The sequence below is a fragment of the Strongylocentrotus purpuratus genome, unplaced genomic scaffold, assembly GCF_000002235.5.
Source record: "Strongylocentrotus purpuratus isolate Spur 01 unplaced genomic scaffold, Spur_5.0 spur5_scaffold_17, whole genome shotgun sequence".
Classification (NCBI taxonomy): domain Eukaryota; kingdom Metazoa; phylum Echinodermata; class Echinoidea; order Camarodonta; family Strongylocentrotidae; genus Strongylocentrotus; species Strongylocentrotus purpuratus.
Genome location: NW_022145602.1, coordinates 29,886,507 through 29,908,372, shown reverse-complemented (window position 1 = coordinate 29,908,372; position 21,866 = coordinate 29,886,507). Strand labels below are relative to the sequence as shown.

Sequence of the window (21,866 nt, the reverse complement as noted above, 5' to 3'; positions counted from 1 at the left end):
CTCTAGAAAACATACTGGACCACTGAAGCATCCAGGAGATACTTACGCGGACGTGGAAGCGGATGTTTTGAGTTGGCCGTTGCCAGGGATACTGCCGTTAGATAATGAGATGTTACTCTCACAATCTTCTGTGTCTGTTGTCGTTCCACTCATCTTCTTCTTACGTGTGAATGCAGCACGGAATGAGCTTCGGATCTATGAAACAAAGAAGAGATGGGACGTTCAGAGTATAACATACACATAATACACTGAGTTCATTGATATAGTGATCTTGCATCAGTCCTTGATATGACACACTGCATTCATGATAGGATAGATATACCAAAGGCTTTAAGATAGTTGAACTGTTTCCAGGGCAAGATTAATCTATACCAGTGTTAAAAGGGTTTTCATGAAGCTAATCAAGACTGGAAACAGCTAATTTTGCAAAGATTTTGGGTTGCACAAAGCAATCTTTCTGTCAATTGGTGCCTATTGTATTGTGAAAAACTGCATGAGTGGCAAATCAGTGACTGTGCACGAAGTCAAAGAAATCAACTGAAATGTTAAACTGTTTCACAGCACTTAAACTAATTAGCATAAAAGAATATCAGTTGTTTTCATGTGATGGTCCTGATGACCTGCGCACATTACAGCCCTCAGAATCATCCGTTCAATATGAAACAGAGAGAGGACTAGGCCCTTCTGCCTTACATTCTTATTTACATTTATCACAATCTAAGTACCGGTATTCTAGTATAGTATGTTACATTTCCTAAACTAGTTTATCTCTTGAATGTAAAGTCACAAAAATACTGAACTTCGAGCAAAATAAATAATCAAATATTCAGACTAATCAAAATAATTTTATTTAGATCAGTCTCAGTACCCTATTACCATGAAGATAATGTAATTTTGTCAAACAAAGTATTTGTTAATGTTAACTTGAAATAAGAGAATAAATGCAAGTATTGTGTTTGATACTACACATACATGTAGACCCTTCATTTAAATAACATTTGTCAAAATATTTATTTTGTTTTTAATGAACTTAGTTTTACATGAATAATAATTTCAAATATTGCTAAGATGTAAAAAGTATTTGTTTTGTAAAATTCAATCAAATTTTATGCCCTTCAAAAACTTTATCACCTTTTTAAAAGAACAAATAAGTCTACATGCTGAATAAAACAAAAGAGCTACCAAACAGTCAAACTCTAAATTCACATAAGTAGAACTACTAGAACAATAAATGTATGTCACAACAAAATACATGTATTTACACAATGATTAAGGAAAGAAAAACACACTCAAATTTATAATATACTATTGAAAAAACACCTACATGAACGGTTATGAGTCTGCATTTGTATGAGTGTAACTTGAATGATTTCATTCTTCTACACATGTTCTACAGGTAAAAGGAATAAATTATACACATCAAACCTCTATCTCTTGCAACTTCTAAATACAATATAGTCATGTATAATAACGCTTAAAATGGTGAACAGGCAACTTAATACCAATCTATCAAAACAAATTCATGTTATCTAAATAGAATTATTAAAAGTGCTTTTAAATCTAAAAAATAAAATAAAATTCTGAACAAAATAAAAGTGCTTGAATTGCGATTATCTTGCTGAAAGTGTATGAAAAAATAAACTGGAAAGCTTCAAGCAAAGAGATTAATGGCGTTACAAATGTTTGTGTTTTCTTATTTTTCTGGCTGTACTGTATATTCAAAATGCACTTAAATGTCTGATAGAACCTATTATTCTATGTTAAGAAAATATTTATCTTGATGTTATAATACAGGACTCTTTTGTCATATTGTCAAATCTAGTAGTGTTAAATCAAATGGCTAAATACAATAAATGGAACTAATGCAAAAACTCAAGAAACACACAATAAATTGTGGTTCTAGCATACATGTATGTGTGTTGGCAGGTAATCAATACAGAATACTATGAATAAAGAAGGAGAAGAAAAAACACTCGTCTGTTAAAAGCTAGAAAGACAGAACTCTTATCAAATCGATATGAGATAAAACCTTGCAGGCTCCAAACAGACAAACTATAGAACACAAAAATAAACAAACAAACAAAAATATGGGAAAGTCAAACTATATAGCCTAAAACCCAACCAGGGTTAATATTAAACTACAAATCAAGTTTAGAAACGACATGCACATTTCAATAAATAAGGAAAAACCAAAAGCATGATTACAAGTTGACTCATTACCTTATCACCTGATGAGGACGTCTTTAAAAGGTAGGAGGACAAACATGAAATTTTATAAGTTTAGATTCATTCCTGACTTCAGTAATTTAATTATTTCTTATAAGATAAATTAATTTTGATTTAAGCCATGTCTACATAATCAATCATGGAACCTTTACAGGTATATATTCAAATTTATATGAAGTACATCAGGAAGAAAAAAATTGACTTGCACATATTATAGATTTATTCAAATCCTAAAATAAATTTCGAAGAAAACTTCGCTATCGATCTGTTTTAACCATTTTGATTCAACATGCACAATAATATATATAATCAAGTTTCATCAAACTTTGGCATCTTAATTTTTTCCTCAAACACTGATCAGTGTCACTCATTTTTATGTTTTTGTTTCGTCCAACTCAATGGACTTTTCCTGTAAGTAAGAAACTGGCAGATCATTGGTGAAAACTTACCCAGTTTTTCTTCTTTTTTTTCTTTGATTCTAGCATCTCTGTGTCAGTAACGGCTGAGCCTACGCTAGACATGCTTGTCATACTGGCCAATGAGGACATAGAATCAGTTGACATCTGCCGGGTCATACGACGTTCAGAACCTGAAACAAAACAAAATAAAAGATTATTAGAAAAAACATTAGTTTTGTTTATTCTGTAACTTTCTTTACATTAAGCATGATTTTGTTCACAATGAAGAGGTGAAAATATACTTTATTCTGATTACTTGTGTGATTGGAAACAACGTACTGTTCTTTTTTTAAAAGTTTTTGATCATACAAACTGATATTCTTAATTTGATAGAGTATGTGAGACTTTTCAATACTGTCTGAGCATGAAAAATGATATATATGATGATTGATATAAAATTACAAGAAAAATAGAACACACTGCACATACGGTAAATAGTGTGTAGACAAATATAGTGCCGTAAATAATATTCCATTTCAATCCAATATAAATCTGTGGATAACAAAATATTATCTGAAAAAAGGGAGCAGATAATAACAAACAAAAACAAAGAAGCAAACAAATTAAAACAGAATGAGATCAAGGGGAAAAAAAGGAATCCAATAGTTAAACTTTCTATATGATAATATGGAACAACTGCATCACTTCATCCAGGCATCACTTTGGTAACCTTTTAACCATGTAATGTTAGTAACCTCTCAATGTAACGGAACAATGAGAGACTTACAGATATACATAAACAACACAAAGAGATCCAGGAAAGGCAAAAGTACATTTTCAAGCCATCCAATATTTTTCCTTTTAAGAGGAGGTAATTACGAGACATACAAGCCGTATCCTCGCACTCATATTGAATTCCCCGATCGTAAACATTGAGCCGAGGCCTCGGTTACAAAGCGTGGCGGTGAATACCAAAATGGTTTCCTTCTCCCTTGACTATAATGAAGGGTATGTGCATGCATGTCCGGGTAAAGAAACCTTCTAAAAAGTCATTACAAGACATTTAATCTCCCTACCTCTCCAGTACCAGGCCATTCAATTTTTCTTTCCTTGAATCCGAGAGATGTTTTTGAGAGTCTATTCTATATTACATGATCTCTCCTATCTTTTGTTAATATGTGTTTATAGGTTATATTGTATTGCCTGTTTGGAGCCACAAGGACATTAAACGTAGTGTATCCCTTTTGCAGCCGACATCAAATTCTGTAGAACTTTGCAGGAATTATAAATATCTCACGTATGTCCTCTCTATGAAATTTAAACGTAAACTAGCAGTGTCTTAATATTCAAATTATGCAAGGAAACCTGTTGACTTGCTAGACCTAACTGTCAGACACTATTGAGTGACCGACTCACTTTTCTTTTTCTTTGTTTACAATTAATTAACGTACATAAAATGAGCTGTAACAGGTACAGTGTACATGGGCATTTGTCTACATCAATAACCCACCTCAGACTCCAAACATACAGTATATGTGTGTCTGGATGCCATGCATGGTCTGCTGATAGAGAGCCAGAAGCCATCGTGCTCTCAAAAGAGTATACGGCATACATTATCCATCTCTTTAAAACTCCAAATCAACTATTCATATCATATCTCTTTCTGCCGCGCGCTGCTCATAAATTCATGCATGCCCACTTGCGCAAGCTGTTTGCTCTCATTACAAATTCACCACCTAGCTCTACCGACACAAAGCATTATGCATGGGACTAGAATTCACAGTAGGTCAGGCATTAGATATCATGAGTTACCTAATATAACCCTGCTATATGACGTGCTATATGACGTGAGATATGATGAGGTTTAGAATTTAGATCGGCACTCAAATTATTCGGCAGACAATCATTTTTATTAAGTTCTGAGAGAAATCGGTTATGACATTAGCAGATTAGCAGATTATGTGAAGACATTTTCTAGTGAGTTGTGAATGTATAAAATGCTGTCTCCAAGTCTTAAAATTACTAAATTACATGACTTTAAGAAAATACTTGGATTTACACCCTTACAAAAAGTACCATGGTAACCATGGTACTTTTGTCCAAATTGCCATCCACCATGGTAACCATGGTTATCATGGTACCAAAACAATGAAATACATTGGGTCATCAAACAATGTATTTCATTGTTTTGGTACCATGATAACCATGGTAACCATGGTGGATGGTAATTTGCACCAAAAAAAACATGGTAACCATGGTACTTTTTTGTAAGGACATTCTTATGTTGAGAGACTTAAGGGCATTTACTCAGATACTTTATGAAAAAATAATGTCAATTAATTATGCCCTGCTGGCTTTCGACAGACAGTATAATAAGACATGATTTTGGTTTATAAATAAGCTGAATAATCTTGCCATAATTCTGATGAATATCCACTCATATTCAAGCAATCAAAGTACTTTCAATAGGATACGATCGAGGCTCCACTTACCAATGTTTTATACATGATACTAAAGCGCTTGGAAGTCCACTAAAATACTGCAAAACCAAATTCCTTAAGTGCCACTTCTGCCATACTTCATATATAGCCACACTATCTGCCAGCTATACTGTATCAATCCAATGATCTCTGATCATCTCTCACTATACCACAGAAACATTTTCTTATATGCCGATATATTTCTTGTAATACATCCAAGCCATAGTACTACTGCTTGATCCTTGGCAAAAACTTGAAGATTTCATGACTGCAGTCAACAACACAAACAGTTGGCTATAGAGTTTCTACACGCAGAGCAAAGAATAGTCTTACATACCATTAATCCTAGTATAAAACCTGGCAATGTAAATCTATGGTTACATTCATCAATTATGAGGAACCATTCCAGAGTTCAAGAATTCTCTGAGACACATGACATGATCTCTAAACCCTAACTCGAAAGAGGATTGGTAATAAGCTGATCTATGGAGAATGATGATGAAACACCACACTCAAGGCTCCATTGATTGTACGTGTATTCACTAGCCATACAATGACTGCACTTTCAACGGTTAGTCAAAGCTCAATATCCAATGTTGGAACAGAGCCGGCGAGTAGACAATAATTAAACATCAAATATAAACAAAGGTGAAAATAGGGCAAGCTTGCACAGCCACTATTGTGCAGTTCACCTTTGAGCTAGCTGTGTTAGGATCTACTGAGAGCTAGAACTTAGAAGGGTAAGAACTATTAAAGGGTATGACTTAACGCCCTTCTGGCATTCAGCAAAGCTTGTTTTGGGGTTTTACACCGCTAGACAGTTACAAAGCTACTTGTACCAGTGTTGTTTCTTTCATCTTAGCTTTTATCTTTCAGAGGAAGAATGGGGAGAGAAAAAAAAAGGAAAAAAGAGAGGAGGGGTGGAGGAGATTGAGAGGGAAAGAGTGAAGTGAAGAGAGAGATGGGGAGAGAGGAAAGGGGGAGGGGAGGGGGAGAGAGAGAGAGAGAGAGAAAGGAAGAGAGAGAGAGAGAGAGAGAGAGAGGAAAGGGGGAGGGGGAGAGAGAGAGAGAAAGGAAGAGAGAGAGAGAGATAGAGAGAGGAAAGGGGGAGGGGGAGAGAGAGAGAAAGAAAGAGAAAGAGAGAGAGAGAGAGAGAGAGAATGATTTCATATTTTGATTGATAAACCAATCCATATTTGTTATTACTTAGAGCGCCGCAATGGCAGCACAGCTAAAGCAGGGGTAATAATCTCCAAGTTTGGAAGCGCTTAGTGATTCTAATAAGCGCTATATAAAAACTGAGTATTATTATCATTATTATTATTATTATTATTACTTGTCAAGGACCTACAATATGTCAAAAAAATAAGAATAATGTAAAAGTCAAATGAATATAGCAATTTAATGTTATGACATTTAAGATTTCTGTAATTGCTGAGAACATAATTATTTCAATTTTCTTTAATGAATTAAATAAATGAATTTATTTAACATATTCAATGCACATTTCTGTTTCAATGGAGACTATCTCCTTGAAAAGTTAATTGCATAATAAATCACATTTCAAGCAATATTCAAGAAATGTTCATAATTCTTTGATGATAAATGTTCAAATATATCCAATTCTTTACCAGTCCTTTTGAAACAAAACCAGGTCTTAGAGTCCCACTACATTACTAGTAGCTACTTGCGCCCTCTAAGCAAACAATACCTAATCAGTATTATTAAATGCCTGGTACATGTGACTGCAGATAAATGAAACTGTAACAGAACTAGTAAAAGAGATCAACATATTTACCAAAGCATGATGTTAGTTGTTGTAACTCTTGGCGTCAAAATGGCCATTCAGGTTCATGATCAGAAGAAACTTACATTCTCAGCAAGTTCTGCATTTCAGAATGTCAACTCTTGACAACATCACAAATTACCAGGGACCTGGTGATCCCAAAACAACACCAAAAGAGGGGTGCAAAAGTTGCCCTCTACCAGGCATTGACTGATGACTCATACATAGGGTGCAATGTTGCACCCCTGTAAATAATGGTAGTCTTCATCTTTGGTCCGTTCTCTGAACTTTCAAAAACTTTAATATCACCCTAAACCTTACCATGCATAATATTTAACCCAATCACAATACTGCTAAATTTAGGCATGTACGTCATATGAATTCCCTGTAAGATTTGTACTAGTTTCCCTTTGATGTGTACACATGAAACTCAAGTAAACTAATTGCTAAAACGGATCAATTTCTGATTTATTTTTTTTTTTTTTTTTTTAAATGTCGGCGGCCATCTTGAAAAATAGCCCGACTGTCAGGGAAAATGTACGAGCGGCCATTTTGAGCAGCCATTTTGAAAAAAAGGAAGAAAAAAAAAGGCCCTTCTCCTTCCTATTTTTCAAAAAAGAAGGACGCTAAACATTTTTTTTTTTTAATTTGGCTTTAGTGTTGTGTTGGGTCAGGGGACGAAGCTGAGAATTTGGTTGGTGTATAAGCATGGAGATCCATGGTATACGCAGTATAAGTCAGCAATGGATTGCAGAGGAATTGCCTCTGGAGCATGTGTTGTATAATCATTGCAGGCCTAGAAAGTCAGACTAAGACAATAATGGGCTAATCTTTTGGTTGTACCATGAAGCTTTACAAAGCAAGGCAACATGAATCCCCATGAGTCACCCATGTAGAGGTGAGCATGGTACAAAGGGGGTAAGGGCAGACACCCCTGTAGGGGTGGGCATGGTATAAAGGGGGTAAGGGCACACCCCTGTAGGGGTGAGCATAGTACACAAAGGGGTTAAGGGCAGACACCCCAGTAGGGTAGGGCATGGTATAAAGGGGGTAAGGGCACACCCTGTAGGGGTGCATAGAGGTGAGCATGTGAGGGTGTTTTGAAAGTTCATGGGGTCTCAGAACCCCCTGGTCATAAATTAACCCTTTAATCAATCAAGACTGCTCACTTTGGAAAGGTTAACTAAATCAGACTAGTGTTCAAATTTCTTTTGAGGTATTTCTTTGTTTGGTGTTCCAGCTCTGTCTTGAAATAGTATTACTAATGTTGCTTAAAAATATCCAAAAAAAGGCAAACGTATGATGAACAAGTAAAATGCTCTAAATGGCTTGTTTTTAGATTATATGCACATCCTTTGTTGGAAAAAGATACACACATATCTTACAAAAGTAAGGATATATTGTCTTCAGGTAAAACTTGGTTGTGAATGTTATGAAAAAAATTGCTTTCTAAATTGTTTACCTGCACAAATAAGGTTACATGTAATTCATCCCGTTACAGTTTATATATTAGATTTAAGTACTTCTGCTTAATTAAATCTCTTTACTTTCACACAACGACACATGCATTCCCAAATAAAAATAAACAATTAAACCTGTTATAGGTCTTCACTAATCTAGAGAAGACACATGGTGGCACCAACGTTGGCAATGACATATATATCTAACACTATAAGCAGCTGATAGGGTAATTCAACTAATACCACTTGAACATTTAATACAATAGATCACCTCTAATTAAAATCCACAGAGCCACTCTAATTATCAATTACTTCCCTCTTCAGCCAGTACTAGATCTCTGATGCAACAAATACATGTACAGCCGCCAGCTAGCCCCTACATGCTGATCTAGGGGTCTAACAAAAACTGATGGGGCCCTGATACGGATCTTAATCACTTAGAAGACATGAATTTTACATTGTCAAGTGCAGTAGGATGGAACGAGAGAGAGAGAGAGAGAGAGAGAGAGAGGGGGGGGGGGGGGGAAGGGAAGGGAGAGAGGGGAGGAAGGAGGGAGAGAAAGATAGTGGATAGGAGGGAGAGGAAGGGGGGAGGGGGGAGAGGGAGTGAGAGAGATTAATGGAATGGAAAGGGTCATAAAGACAGTCATCTCATTAATTCTCACAATCAAGAGGATTACAAGTCATCCTCCTTCATACAAAGCAATTTCCAATTTCTAGTTTCATTCTTTTAAAACTAATAGCCAGCTTAATACCACATTGGTTTCAATAGTAATTAGCCAATTAAGAAGAAACTAATACCTCTCTCGTACACATACTGTATTGTCTGTTTGTAGCCAGCTTGGTGTCTAGTATATGTAAAATGAATTAACGACCTTCTGGCTCCTAACAGACAAAACTTCAAATTTCTGGTTCCATTCTTCAAGTTGAGAGGATATTAAGTCCTCCTCCGTCTTTCATAATGGATTCCAATTTCCGGGTTTAATTCTTCTTTAGCCAGGAAGCAGATTACGATATTATGCCTGTCTGTTTCAAATCCTCCATGTCTATCTACTTAACTGAAGACGTAATCAATTATGACAACCACTATAATCTTGTCAAAGGGGTAACAGTTTAATGAAAAGTCCTTGTCCATTTGCATGCACATTTGTAATTTGCACTACATTTTATTGTCCGTCTATGAGCCAGACAGGTCTACACTAAAGTGGATCTTATTAACTCGTCTCCTTCAGTTGAGAGAAAGAAGGACAATAAGTTTGTACAAAAGTATGTGAGTTTATAACCCTCTGGCTCTCAGTATAATATATATTTGTGTATCCAATCAAATGGTTTGTTCACTTTCAAATGCAAAATGACTTCAAATCATGTCTGAAGTACAAACTTAATGATTCTTGAATTCTCTTCTTTAGCAGTTATAGTAAAAAAAACTAGATGGAATTTTGACTGCGCGCAGTCGAAAATGATGCCTCCGCCATAGAGCAATTTAAACAAGTTTGGAGTTTAAATCTCCAGTGGTTCTTGAGATATCATGATAACAATCTCAATGTATGGAATTTCATAAGTTGACCTCTGTGACCCTTGACCTTTGACCTACGTGCTCCAAAATCTAATCAGATTGTCTTCCTATGGTGATACACACTATCATTAAGTTTGAAGTTTAAATCTCCAGTGGTTCTTGAGATATTATGATATGGTGATACATACTATCATTAAGTTTGAAGTGAAAATTCTCCAGTGGTTCTTGAGATATCGCGATAACGATCTCAATGTATGGAATTTCATAAGTTGACCTCTGTGACCCTTGACCTTTGACCTACGTGCTCCAAAATCTAATCAGATTGTCTTCCTATGGTCATACACACTATCATTAAGTTTGAAGTTTAAATCTCCATTGGTTCTTGAGATATTATGATAACAATCTCAATGTATGGAATTTCATAAGTTGACCTCTGTGACCCTTGACCTTTGACCTACATGCTCCAAAATCTAATCAGATCGTCTTCCTATGGTGATACATACTATCCTTAAGTTTGAAGTTTTTACATCTCCAGTGGTTCTTGAGATATCATGATAACAATCTCAATGTATGGAATTTCATAAGTTGACCTCTATGACCCTTGACCTTTGACCTACGTGCTCCAAAATGTAATCAGATTGTTTTCCTATAGTGATACACACTATCACTAAGTTTGAAGTTTAAATCTCCAGTGGTTCTTGAGATATCATGATAACAATCTCAATGTATGGAATTTCATAAGTTGACCTCTGTGACCCTTGACCTTTGACATACGTGCTCCAAAATCTAATCAGATCGTCTTCCTATGGTGATACATACTATCCTTAAGTTTGAAGTTTAAATCTCAAATGGTTCTTGAGATATCGCGCTAACAAACTCAATACAAGGAATTTCATAAGTTGACCTCTGTGACCTGTGACCTTTGACCTACGTACTCCAAAATCTAATCAGATCGTCTTCCTATGGTGATTAATACTATTCCCGAGTCTTAAGTTTAAATCTTAAATGGTTCTTGAGATATTGTGATAACGGTCAAACGGGACGGACGTACGGACGTACGGACGGACAACCCGAAAACATGATGCCTCCGGCACCACCTTCGGTGGCGGAGGCATAAAAACATACCTATCAACCAAATCAACATGCCTACATTTCTGTACAACATGAATGAATATAAGAATTCACCCCTTCAGCAGTTATACTATATAATGACCTTTTAGTTTTAACAATCACAATGACCTCTCTCTCTTACAATCATTACTCCGACAACATGTCCTTTTCACTAATCCCAGCAACCTTTGTGCTTTAAGTACATGTACATGATAAGCTGGGATTTTTTAATAAGTTTTCCTTGACAACGTACTTCTAATGAATATTCATATCCTAATGAATATTCACATCCTAATGTCAATGTTTACCACTCTAGAACAAAGAGCTAACCCTAACTGCATTTTGGATGACTTCATAAAGAGCTTGAAGAAAGAGACAAGGAGGGTGTTTCACAAAGACTAAGATTGACTTTAAGTTTGACTTAACTATGGCAGGCCGTTCATGCCACTGTTTGCTCTCACCATTATGATCTTTAGATAGTATTTTTTCCTTCAATAATAAATTATTAAAAACATGAAATGAGACACCAATACCAGTAAATGGTGAGAGCAAACAGTGGCATGAACGGCCTGCCATAGGTAAGTCTAACTTAAAGTCAATCTTAGTCTTTGTGAAACACCTTTTGTGTTTGTGAGCCACTGTTAGCAGACTATTATGGTCAACCTTTGCATTAAATTGTTAGTAAAGATGCTCTCAAACTATGACATACTGTCTGTATATAGCTTGAAGTTAGACCTGGAAGCTTGGCAGCTGGAGACGGCTTTCTTCCAGAAGCTTTGGTATTCAAGGTATATTCAAGGATTTGTTTTATATCACAGCCTCAAGCTTGTTTGGGTTCATGGAAATGACCCTTCTGATACTGGCCTTCTTGCTGCTGGTCATTCATTGTTGAATAGGGGACCTCTTGGAAGACCACAACTTATTGTTTCGCATGAGCAGGTGTCCTCTTCAAGTTGTTGCTAAGTTTGTTTTGGGGGGCAAATATTGACAAAGGACTTCCTAAAATGGGAGTCACTAGAGAACCACAAACAAAAACAGATTGACTACACAAGATGCTCATGTCAAGGCAATGCTAAGCTAGACCATGTCATCTCGTAGGATGGTTTCAAATCTAATTTGTCTCCTAAGATTAAGAGCCAGTAGGACATTATTAACCCGTACCATTTAAATGGGATACAATTTGCCAATGCTTACTAGAGGAGTAAAGTGACATTCTGTTACCAAGAGCAAAAAGTTATTATCCTTGTTGAAATAAATGAAAAACAATGAATATATGTGAACTGACCTGTATTTTCCCTTGTTAGGTTGCCACTGGATTTCTTCTGACCGTTTAGTGCTCCATTGGACAAGCCATTGGAGAGTAGTCCCTGAGTGTTGGTGATGTGAGCAACCTTGAGCTGTTCTATCTTCTCTCGTAAGTCCTGGAGCTCACCGTCCTTCTGGTCAGCTGTAGAGGTCAAGCGCTGTAACCGGTTGGTCATGTTGGACAGACTCTGCTCAAAGGCTGCCACCACATGGGCCTAAACAAGAAAGCAAAAGAAATAAAAATGTGTTAATTAAGAACAAATGAATTCTAATATCCTAGTCATATCTGATGTAATGTCATGATATCCAAATGAAAACTCCAGAGTAAGATGAAACGGGCAGCACCAGATGGAAAATGATTTTTTTTTTTTTTTTTAATGGAAGAAAAATGTTGCCCTAAGGAAAAACTGATAGGATTATTTATCTGTTGAGAGTGAGAAGGGCTTTATCTGAGAGTTAGGTGACACCCTTCTGGTCTCAAATAGACAATACAAGCAAAGAATACTGAGCGTTCGCCAAACTTGAACAAACTTGAACTACCTCTGGATGATAATAAGGCCTGTATCCTCCATACGGAACAGAGACCGGTCTCCTGGTCATCATTACTGATGACATACCGGTAGAGGATCCTGGAACTATGAGATACGGCCTGCAGTACAATGTTCCTTTTTGCAGCAAATTCCAACAAGAATAGTGGAGGAAAATATGAAATATTCTAGTCCATGAAATATAAAACTCCCTCTGGTTGATCGTGACTTATGCACAAACTTGTTCAAGTAGCTCCAAGAGATGCTAGGAGATCCTGGTTTTAAATGACTTGCTTCCAACTGGTATATGAATATTGCTCCAATTAGGACGCATTTTCCTCGAAGAACAACATATTATTCATTCCAATGTAGAGCCAAGGAACTCTTTGGTAGAACTGTGAGGAGGCAAAGAACTCTAAAGCACAAAGACAAGGTGAGCATGCAGGTCGGATACATTTATCACAGTCTGGAGTTGATGCACATTATGTAGCAATGGATATATCCAGTGATCGTCAAGTTCAAACTGTTTGTTTAGGTGTAGCCAGGACCAAGTTTCAAACCACACACAGCATGAGCCCCCTGACTAACTGACCCGTCACCCCAATGTTCTATTACCAGTGGTATTACCCCTCTGCCACTCCTCCTATATATTACCCCTCTTTGACTTCTATTCAATCTCTATTGGCTCTTTTGGACAGCGCACCCATATAAATCTCCTGTGACAAGTGAGCTTCTGTGGGTGCATTCTATTCATCACATACACCTGTGGGAGGTGGGGAGGGGCTTAAGCTCTTGCCCCTCTTTCATGCTCCGATCCCTCTTAGGATTGCTGGGTCAGAATAATCCCTTCCTGATGGATTAAGTGACAATCAATTCATTGTAGGATAAGGAGGGGATGAAACATTGTAAACAGTGTTGTCTTGTGTACGTCTATAGTATAGTATAGGCCAGTATGTTATGGCTTGATTCATTCAACTTTGCATGTAGGTGTTGACGAAAATGCTGAAATGAAAAGCAGAGTAAGAGAGATAGGGATAGAAAGTGAGAAAAATAGATGTAGGCCCACATCATTATGGTATATGGGTAAAAACATATAGGCAGGGCAAAAGCAAGAGGGTATACTATCTGCTGGTCAAATTATGTATCAATGTTTATTACCTCCCATATGAGTCAAGAGGACACTACCGGTACAAACAAATAAGTAGAGATGAAGAAAACAGCATGGGATAGGCAATACACATCTCTATGTAACATTTCAATTAAACTGAGTAAAAGATTACCTGAAGGCCCTGTGTCCCATCTTCTATATGAAGCCAAGAGATGACTGGCTCTTGCTTGCTTTTCATGTATAGAACAGCCCTTATACAAGACAGATATTGATCGATCAAGTTCATACCTAACAACACTGTTGTCCAATGATGTAAAGATAAGCCAGTGAGTCTTGGATCAATACCAATTAAAAGCCGCGATATCCATTCGGTGGATAACTGTTCCTCAGAAAACAAGACAATAGGACAGGACCTAATCAATATGCCAGGACCTAATCAATATGACAGGACCTGTTATAGGGCTGGTCTAGAACTCTATAATCTGGACTATAGGGTTAAGGGTTTTCTTTGGCATACACAAAATGGTAGATGATACTTAACACTACTCTTGCTTTCAAGACAGTGATATTATTAAAATCAAAACATCTTCACATGTATAAGTCACTAGCTCGGCCTCTCATCGTCTATATATGTCATGTACAACTAACATGACTTAAAATATAAATGTTGCACAATGTACAGAACCGTTGTCAAATTTAAACAAGTTTTAGGGCAGTAAACATACACAACAACCTCAGTTCATGACCTCAAAAATAATTTTATTTAGTCTCTGCCGAATCCTTTACAAATATCTACGTCATCGCTTAAATAAGAACCTATTAGCACACCGAGACTTCAGATAACTGTTGTGATGTCACAATGCTATACAATGGTAAGAAAACATTGACATTTCAACTTAAAAGAGTTCAGCATCCAGAATAGAAAGTCTTTTGAACAAAGATGGATGCGGCCTGTGGTTTATACCACTTTCTGCTTAGTTAGGATTCCTCTTCCCTTTATAACTCCTAACTTTGAAGAAGATTCCTTGTAAAACTAAAGAGAGAATAAGATAGCTTACATATTTCTTTGAAGATATTGATTGCATTTATGTACTTACATGCAGAAATATATTAGATAACATTACATAATCCACACAAACTTTCTACTTTTATTTTTATGATGAAATATCACAAGAAAATTTACTACATCTGGCAAGACAAACATTTCAAAAGCTTCGCAAACAAACAAATATAGTGTCACCACGGAGATGATCAATCAGTTTGGAATAATCTAGGATGATTTCATTCTACTTTCTACCGGTAATTAAAGTTAAGATGAAGAAGGGCAGCATTGTCAATCCAAAGCCCTATGTATATCAATCACTTTTATAACTCCTCTTAAGGATGTTTTTTAGGTTTCACTGAAATACACACCCAGCCCTTATCCATAGCTACACAAATACAAACTATCAATAAAGAACGAGAAGCCCAGATTGACTGTATAATGCTCAATGTAAATCTAAAGGGGGGCATTCATACACCCCTGGGAGAGGGTATATGTATTTTTAACCCATTCAAGTAAATTCACCTTCATTCATTTCAAAGTCTGACTAAAGACTTGAGACTTTAAATGGGTTTATAAGTGCTTTGAGAAAGAGAATCGCATTCCAATGCCTTTTCAGCAACTGCTAAATTGAATACGAGGCAGGCAGAAGGGAACTATTATTGTAAACACAATGTTAATGCGTTTCTGGCTCTCAACATATAATATGATATAGACCTAGCTCAGTAGCAGAGTGACTGCAAGTAGAAACACCCCCTACCCCACATAAACACACACACACTATACCACAGGGGGTGAGAATGGTGGCAAATACATTTCTAAAGTGACTCTCACACTCTGCCGTGTAGGCCTACCGTGTGCCACCGTGCGCGAAAATGTCTGCGGACGGTGGAGAACGGCGAGGGCACACGGTGGTTCGTTATCAAAGCGGGCAACACGTTAATAGGGCGTTGGCGCCTATTTACACCCGGTGGGACCCGGCGAAAGTTTTGGGCATGTTCAAAACTTTGGCCGGCTGGCACCGGCCGCAAGTAAGCGGCAATAGGACGGTGTTGAACGGTATGAGGACGGTATGAATACGTTATGAAAACGGTCACACTGTATGAACACGTTCACAACACGCTCATAACCCGTTACAGAACGGTGATGAACGGGCAAAAAAAAAAATCCACCGTCTGCAACGGGTTGTAAGCGGGTTGTGAACGTGTCATGAACGTCAGCAGTCCGGGGACTCGCTCACAGGACGCTCGGAGCGCTGAGGGGACGCTAAGTGACTGGTAGGTGGCTGCTACAAACCCGGTGCACACGTTCGAGACCCGGTATGGAAACGGCCAAAATTTTCAACAAAAGTCAATCTGGGCGGTGAAGACGGTAGAAGCACGTTCAACACCCGGTATGCGACCGGTGAGAACGGTCAGAAGATGGCAACGAAATGGTGAAAAGATTAATTTTATGAATTTTTTTTTGCGGCCGGGGACAAGTTCGCTCAAAACCCAACGTTCTGGACTCTGTTTTTTTTTTAATAGCCCGGCAGGTGGACGGTAGGCCTACACGGCAGAGTGTGAGAGCTCCATAAGACCTTCATACCAGTACCATGAATCCTCCTACATGAAAATTACCAACTTGGGCCTTAAACCAAAATGCTCTTTTCAGTTCTTTTTAAGTTCTTGACAATTTGCAGAAGTCATATTTGTTGTAGTGTGCATGCAATGGAGGCCCGTTTCAACATGACTTCCAAACCACGCACTTACTGTGCTGATATTTCCTTTCAAGTTTGCTAAGAGCCAGAATGGCATTAACTAACACTACTTAACATAGACCCAATGCACTCACTACATACAGTTCAGTTTAGCACCCATAATATCTTTAGTATATTTGTGTGACCAACATCTACTCAAGATAACGAAGGGGTCGAAACCCTTCATGGTAACCTGACATAATTAAGTGAATATCAATTTTCCTCACATGAATCGTCCAGAATTGTGAAAGTGCTCCAGATATATCAATATCATGGCTAATATGCATTCATACATATCCCTCAATCAGAATATATGTCTGTTCTTTCATAAGAATTGTTGTAGAGGGGTAGAACAGCAATGTTGTGTACAAGACAGGCCCTATGTCTCTCTGCACGATTTGAAATGGGAGATTATTCATTATTAGGGACCTTAAATTTAACAAAATTAGAATGTTTCCCTGTTTTAAAGATTTTCTTACATCTTTTTTCTATATCCCTTCCATTATGCTAAGTAATTATAAATATCATTTAATGATACATTTTCATCATCTTATATGACATGTATCCTTCTTCTAACTGAGAGCCTTATTTATTCCTAAGCATGCTTTGTGTGTATGTGGTTTGATGTGAGGGATAGCATTAGAAGCCTAGCAACATCAATCTCCCTAATGGAACAGTGACCTTTCATAGTCACCTTTCATAGTCTATTGAAGAGAAGCTTGGTTTCTGGTGAAGATCTGTGGAACAATATGTGTAAGCTTTGCAGAAGAAATGTCTCCTCACTATTCACTTTCATGTGACATGTGTGGTTGTATGTGGTCCCATACATGTACATTCCTTTGTGCAGCACAAATGGCTTTTATTCAAGAAAGCATCAATTTCTGATTGTTTTTTTAATGATTAAAAACCTTACTGTTTATATCTATTTATTTATGTAGTTAATCATCAACTTACTCAACCTGGCTAGAATTTTGCAGAAGAAAGACAGTGGATATATTAATTGAAATGGACTAACTATGAAATGATAAATTCCCTCCAATGCCTCCGAAAATAGGAATAGAAATGGCAACTGGCTTCCACAACCGTTTTCATATCTCAGAATCATATTCCCTACCACTCATTCTGAATACACTTCATTAAATTGCATCCTGGAACAACAATTTCTCTCTACAAATGAAATAATTGAAAAATCAAATTAAAGCTTCAAGTATATTACACAATCAACAATGATAATTTAATGGATATGAAATGACCTCAAATACCTTAAATGCTTGACTAAGAAGCAAGAATAATTGAAATAATTTGATAAACCCTAAATATAGAAATAACAGGGCTGGGTGAATTTGACCTTACAGATTCAATAATATTTTACTTTTCAATAAAGATAAATACTCTATGAGGTCATTTTTATAGTTTCATTACATAAAAAAATATAACGTTCAAAGTTGTATATTAAAATCTTCAATTACATCAGACTTAAACAATATCAAAGGTTTAAGGTCTTGTCACTGTAGAGATAAGGGAGAAAGTGTGGACATCAATATTGGGTTGTTTGGTAATGGGAAATATTTTTGTTTACTGTATCTTGATCCGAAATGTTTATGACAAATTCCTTGTAAAATACATTTCAATAGGTTGCACACGTACACTCATGCGAAACCTTGTCAAGAAAATGGAAATTGAATAGTGCAGTTTGTTTGGAAGATGATTGAAAGCAATCAACAAACAAGTTATGTCCCTTTTATGTGTAGCTAGTTTCGTTCAATAGACTAGAAGCTTTTTCCATTAATCTGCTCTGGAATTTCAGGGTGGAATGTCAGTTTTCCATGTAGTGACAATGCTAGAATATAACTAGCAATGCAATGCAAAAGATGTACTAACAAGGCATGTGTGAACAAACAATGGATAAAACAGATTGAAAGAGAAAAAGCTAAATATATGCACATGTAAAGATGGAAAATAGTAAAATAAAGAAAGAAAGAATAAACAAAACATCGACCTCCTGTCCGCAAAATGAGAGGTAAAGGCACTGCATGTCAAAGTTTGGAGCAACCTTTTTAATCTCAAAATAGACTGGTGTAGGTTATGATTACCATGAAAAACACAGAACCACAGACAGAAATAATGATTTGCATGTAAACTACAAACAGATACAAAGAAATATGAACACTCAGAGAGGATGAGAGAGAGAGAGAGAGAGAGAGAGAGAGAGAGAGAGAGAGAGAGAGAAAGCAGACAACTTATTTACTCAACATTATAATTTGGTTATATAGCCAACATTAGAGTTCAGAATAATGAGTTCATTTATTGTATACAAATGTGTGACCTGGCAAAGAAAATATTCGCAAACACTGAGCAAAAAACAAATACACAATTGTGTCTATCTATAACGAGGTTAATAAATGGAAACAAAAATGATCCTATAGACCACAAATACCACAACTCTGTTATCACTGATCCATGACTTGATAATAAATGATTCAGCTGCCAATCAAATAGACTACAATTGCTTTTAACTGAACACTGTTGACTTTCTATAATTCTATCTATTCAACTGGAAGTGGTATTTTTGTTTACAGCTAAAGTAATAAAATCATGAAATGAGAATTCTATCACTCAGTTGGCTTTATTAATAAAGCTATCAAATATGTTATTACCTGTTGTTATTATTTCCTATAAACTTACAGTAGCATGCTTTATAATGCTTATCACTCAGTCCTTCAAACTACTACTATTTTCTGGACAATAGTCCTAACTAGCTGAATTCCAAAGTTTGAGACTAATGAAACTTTTGCCATTTTGAACCACTTGTAGAATTTGCAAGCGTTTTCATGTGTGCAAACAATTCTGGCTTTACATCAATCAGGCCCTATAATTTCAACCATATTGTGCATTTTATGAAAATAACATGAAAGGTCCACAAGCATTGTCTCAGATGTTTCTCATGGTGATACCATAGGGTTAGCAGGGTTGTTTTGTAACATGTTGTAATATGAAGCACATGTTTGAGAGACATAAATAACTTTCTATTTTGAAGACAAAACAGCAGGGAGCCTACAGACATTGATGTACTGAATGAACAGGGATACAACTGTTGAAATGAAGCTGTTACATCATGAGAGACTCAAAGCAGAATGTAATAAGAGTTCTGACTGTGGATATTTATTTGCTATGATCATTTCAATAGTTCTGTAATTGGTAAAACATAAAAAATCTGAGCAACATTGATTTCATCAGCTGAGAGCACCTTACATAGAGTTATCCTTCGTTGAGGCCCCTTTCACAAAACTTAATTATTATCTATGAAAAATTTCTTTTAGAAAATGTCTATAACAAATTTGTCACAACCACTCAAATGCAAAGATTTCAATAGTTTTTACTAACTGATGTAACTTGTTACATAGCTCAGAGGCTCCCAGTAGACAGTTCATCAAATTATCATTTGAAACTACTTGACATTAGAAGTCATGAAAAAAAATAAGCTTATATGTAAAATATGAAGTAATAAGAGAAGTGTACAGTCATAAAAAGTACCATTTTTGTCAAGTAATATCAATTTTCTCTAAATGTATCTTACTAAAAAAGATCTTGCCAAAAATATTTGCAAGGATTAGACTACATTCGTAACTATACAATACTCTGTTATGTTGTTGCTTAAAAACGCATTATTTCATGCAGACAATCGCTAGCGGCTATTATAGTTCAGTCTAAATGTCATAGACAATATTTTATTGATGTTTTATCTAGGTTATTTGGGTCAAGTTGGGTTCTAGAACGAGAGGAAATTGAGCTGTAATTCCTTGCTGGTATTCCATGGAGATTTCAAACCCTTTAGAGATATTTTATTTAATCCTTTGTCTGTGTATTTTCTTGATATTCAAAAGGTTGCAGATGGCCAGGGTCCTGTTTTATAAGCTTTAATACAGGAACCATACCGTAATAGTAGGCAGAGGGTTAACCAATGGAATATAAACAAGGTCTCAATACAAGCACTGTATATAGGAAGAATGTTTGAGATTCAAAGTGAAAGCATGTAGTATAGTGTGGTTTTGCTGCTATGTTTCTTTGTAAATTAGATTGTATTATCAGTGGGAGGGGGCTAACTAGGGAAGGGAGGGTCAGCGTCATCCAGGATAACTTTTGTTGAGAGTAATATCATCATGTCAAAGATGCCTTCCTGGCTTTTAGCCAAGAATAATGGTCCTAACCATCTTATCTTACCGATGGTATATAGCAAGTGCAGATACAAATTAAAAATAATTGTTATTTCATGATGCATTACATGAAATGTACAGCTATTTAACAACTCCTAATAGTCTTCTTGTAAATATCACAGCTACTGTTTATAACATCAAAGATTGAAAAGAAACTCCAAAATATATTAAACCTACAAGCAGTACAATCAAATTGAGAATAGCTAGTAGACAATATATGAATATATTTCCAATTTCCAATACAATTTACCCTAGATACCAAGACATCCTTTGAGGAGAACTATACAGGATTACATGGTTTTGACTCTATAGTCACCAGCCCTCTGTCTCAAAGCAGATGATATATATAGAGTGCATCACTCCTTTCTGTCAGAGGATAGTGCAATGCAGAAGTCACAATGCTTATCTGGAATGGATGCATCTCCATCAAAACATCAAAGTCACATTCCTCAGAGCTAGAAGGCCATTAACTATGGACCTACTTGTAGTAGGTCCATGCTTTAACTCTCATTCTATCACATGGATTCAATGACCATCTGGCTCTCAGCAGGCAGACAGACACACACAATCTAATCAAGTTTGAGCTGAGTTTGTCAATACTTGCCAATCTTGGGCTGAAGTAAGATGAGATATCAGATATTATAGACTTTCTCTCACTCAAATGTCACTGTTGATATACCTACTGCAATGTCCATTCTGTGGCACACAGTTGATAGGTGTAGTCTGACCAGCACAAACTCTCTTAGGGTACTCTTTTATTTTTCATTTTTTATTTATTTATTTATTTATTTTTTATTTTTTTTGTTATTTGTTTGTTTGTGTGTTTGTTTATTGATTTTTTAAAATTTATTTATTCATTTCTATTTTTGGGGGGTATTTTTTAAAATAAATAATTTATTCATTTATTTATTTATTTATTTATTTATTTATTCTAAATATTTTTTAAAAATTATTAT

The 21,866-nt window shown here is 36.2% G+C and overlaps 1 protein-coding gene across 4 annotated transcripts in view; it reads right to left on the bottom strand.

Moving 5' to 3' along the window:
* Nucleotides 1-21,866, bottom strand: part of LOC587482 (neuron navigator 2) — a 37,813-nt gene that overhangs the window by 11,749 nt on the left and 4,198 nt on the right. For 2 of the 4 annotated variants that reach the window (XM_030988083.1, XM_030988081.1), the window contains exons 2-5: nucleotides 12,262-12,496; nucleotides 2,676-2,815; nucleotides 2,221-2,241; nucleotides 47-195 (exon numbers count right to left, since the gene is read on the bottom strand). In XM_030988083.1, the coding sequence (XP_030843943.1) occupies nucleotides 47-195; nucleotides 2,221-2,241; nucleotides 2,676-2,815; nucleotides 12,262-12,496 (545 nt within the window). Of the gene's footprint in view, nucleotides 1-46; nucleotides 196-2,220; nucleotides 2,242-2,675; nucleotides 2,816-12,261; nucleotides 12,497-12,821; nucleotides 13,357-21,866 lie in introns of those variants that run through there. The other 2 variants (XM_030988085.1, XM_030988082.1) reach the window with 2 other exon arrangements.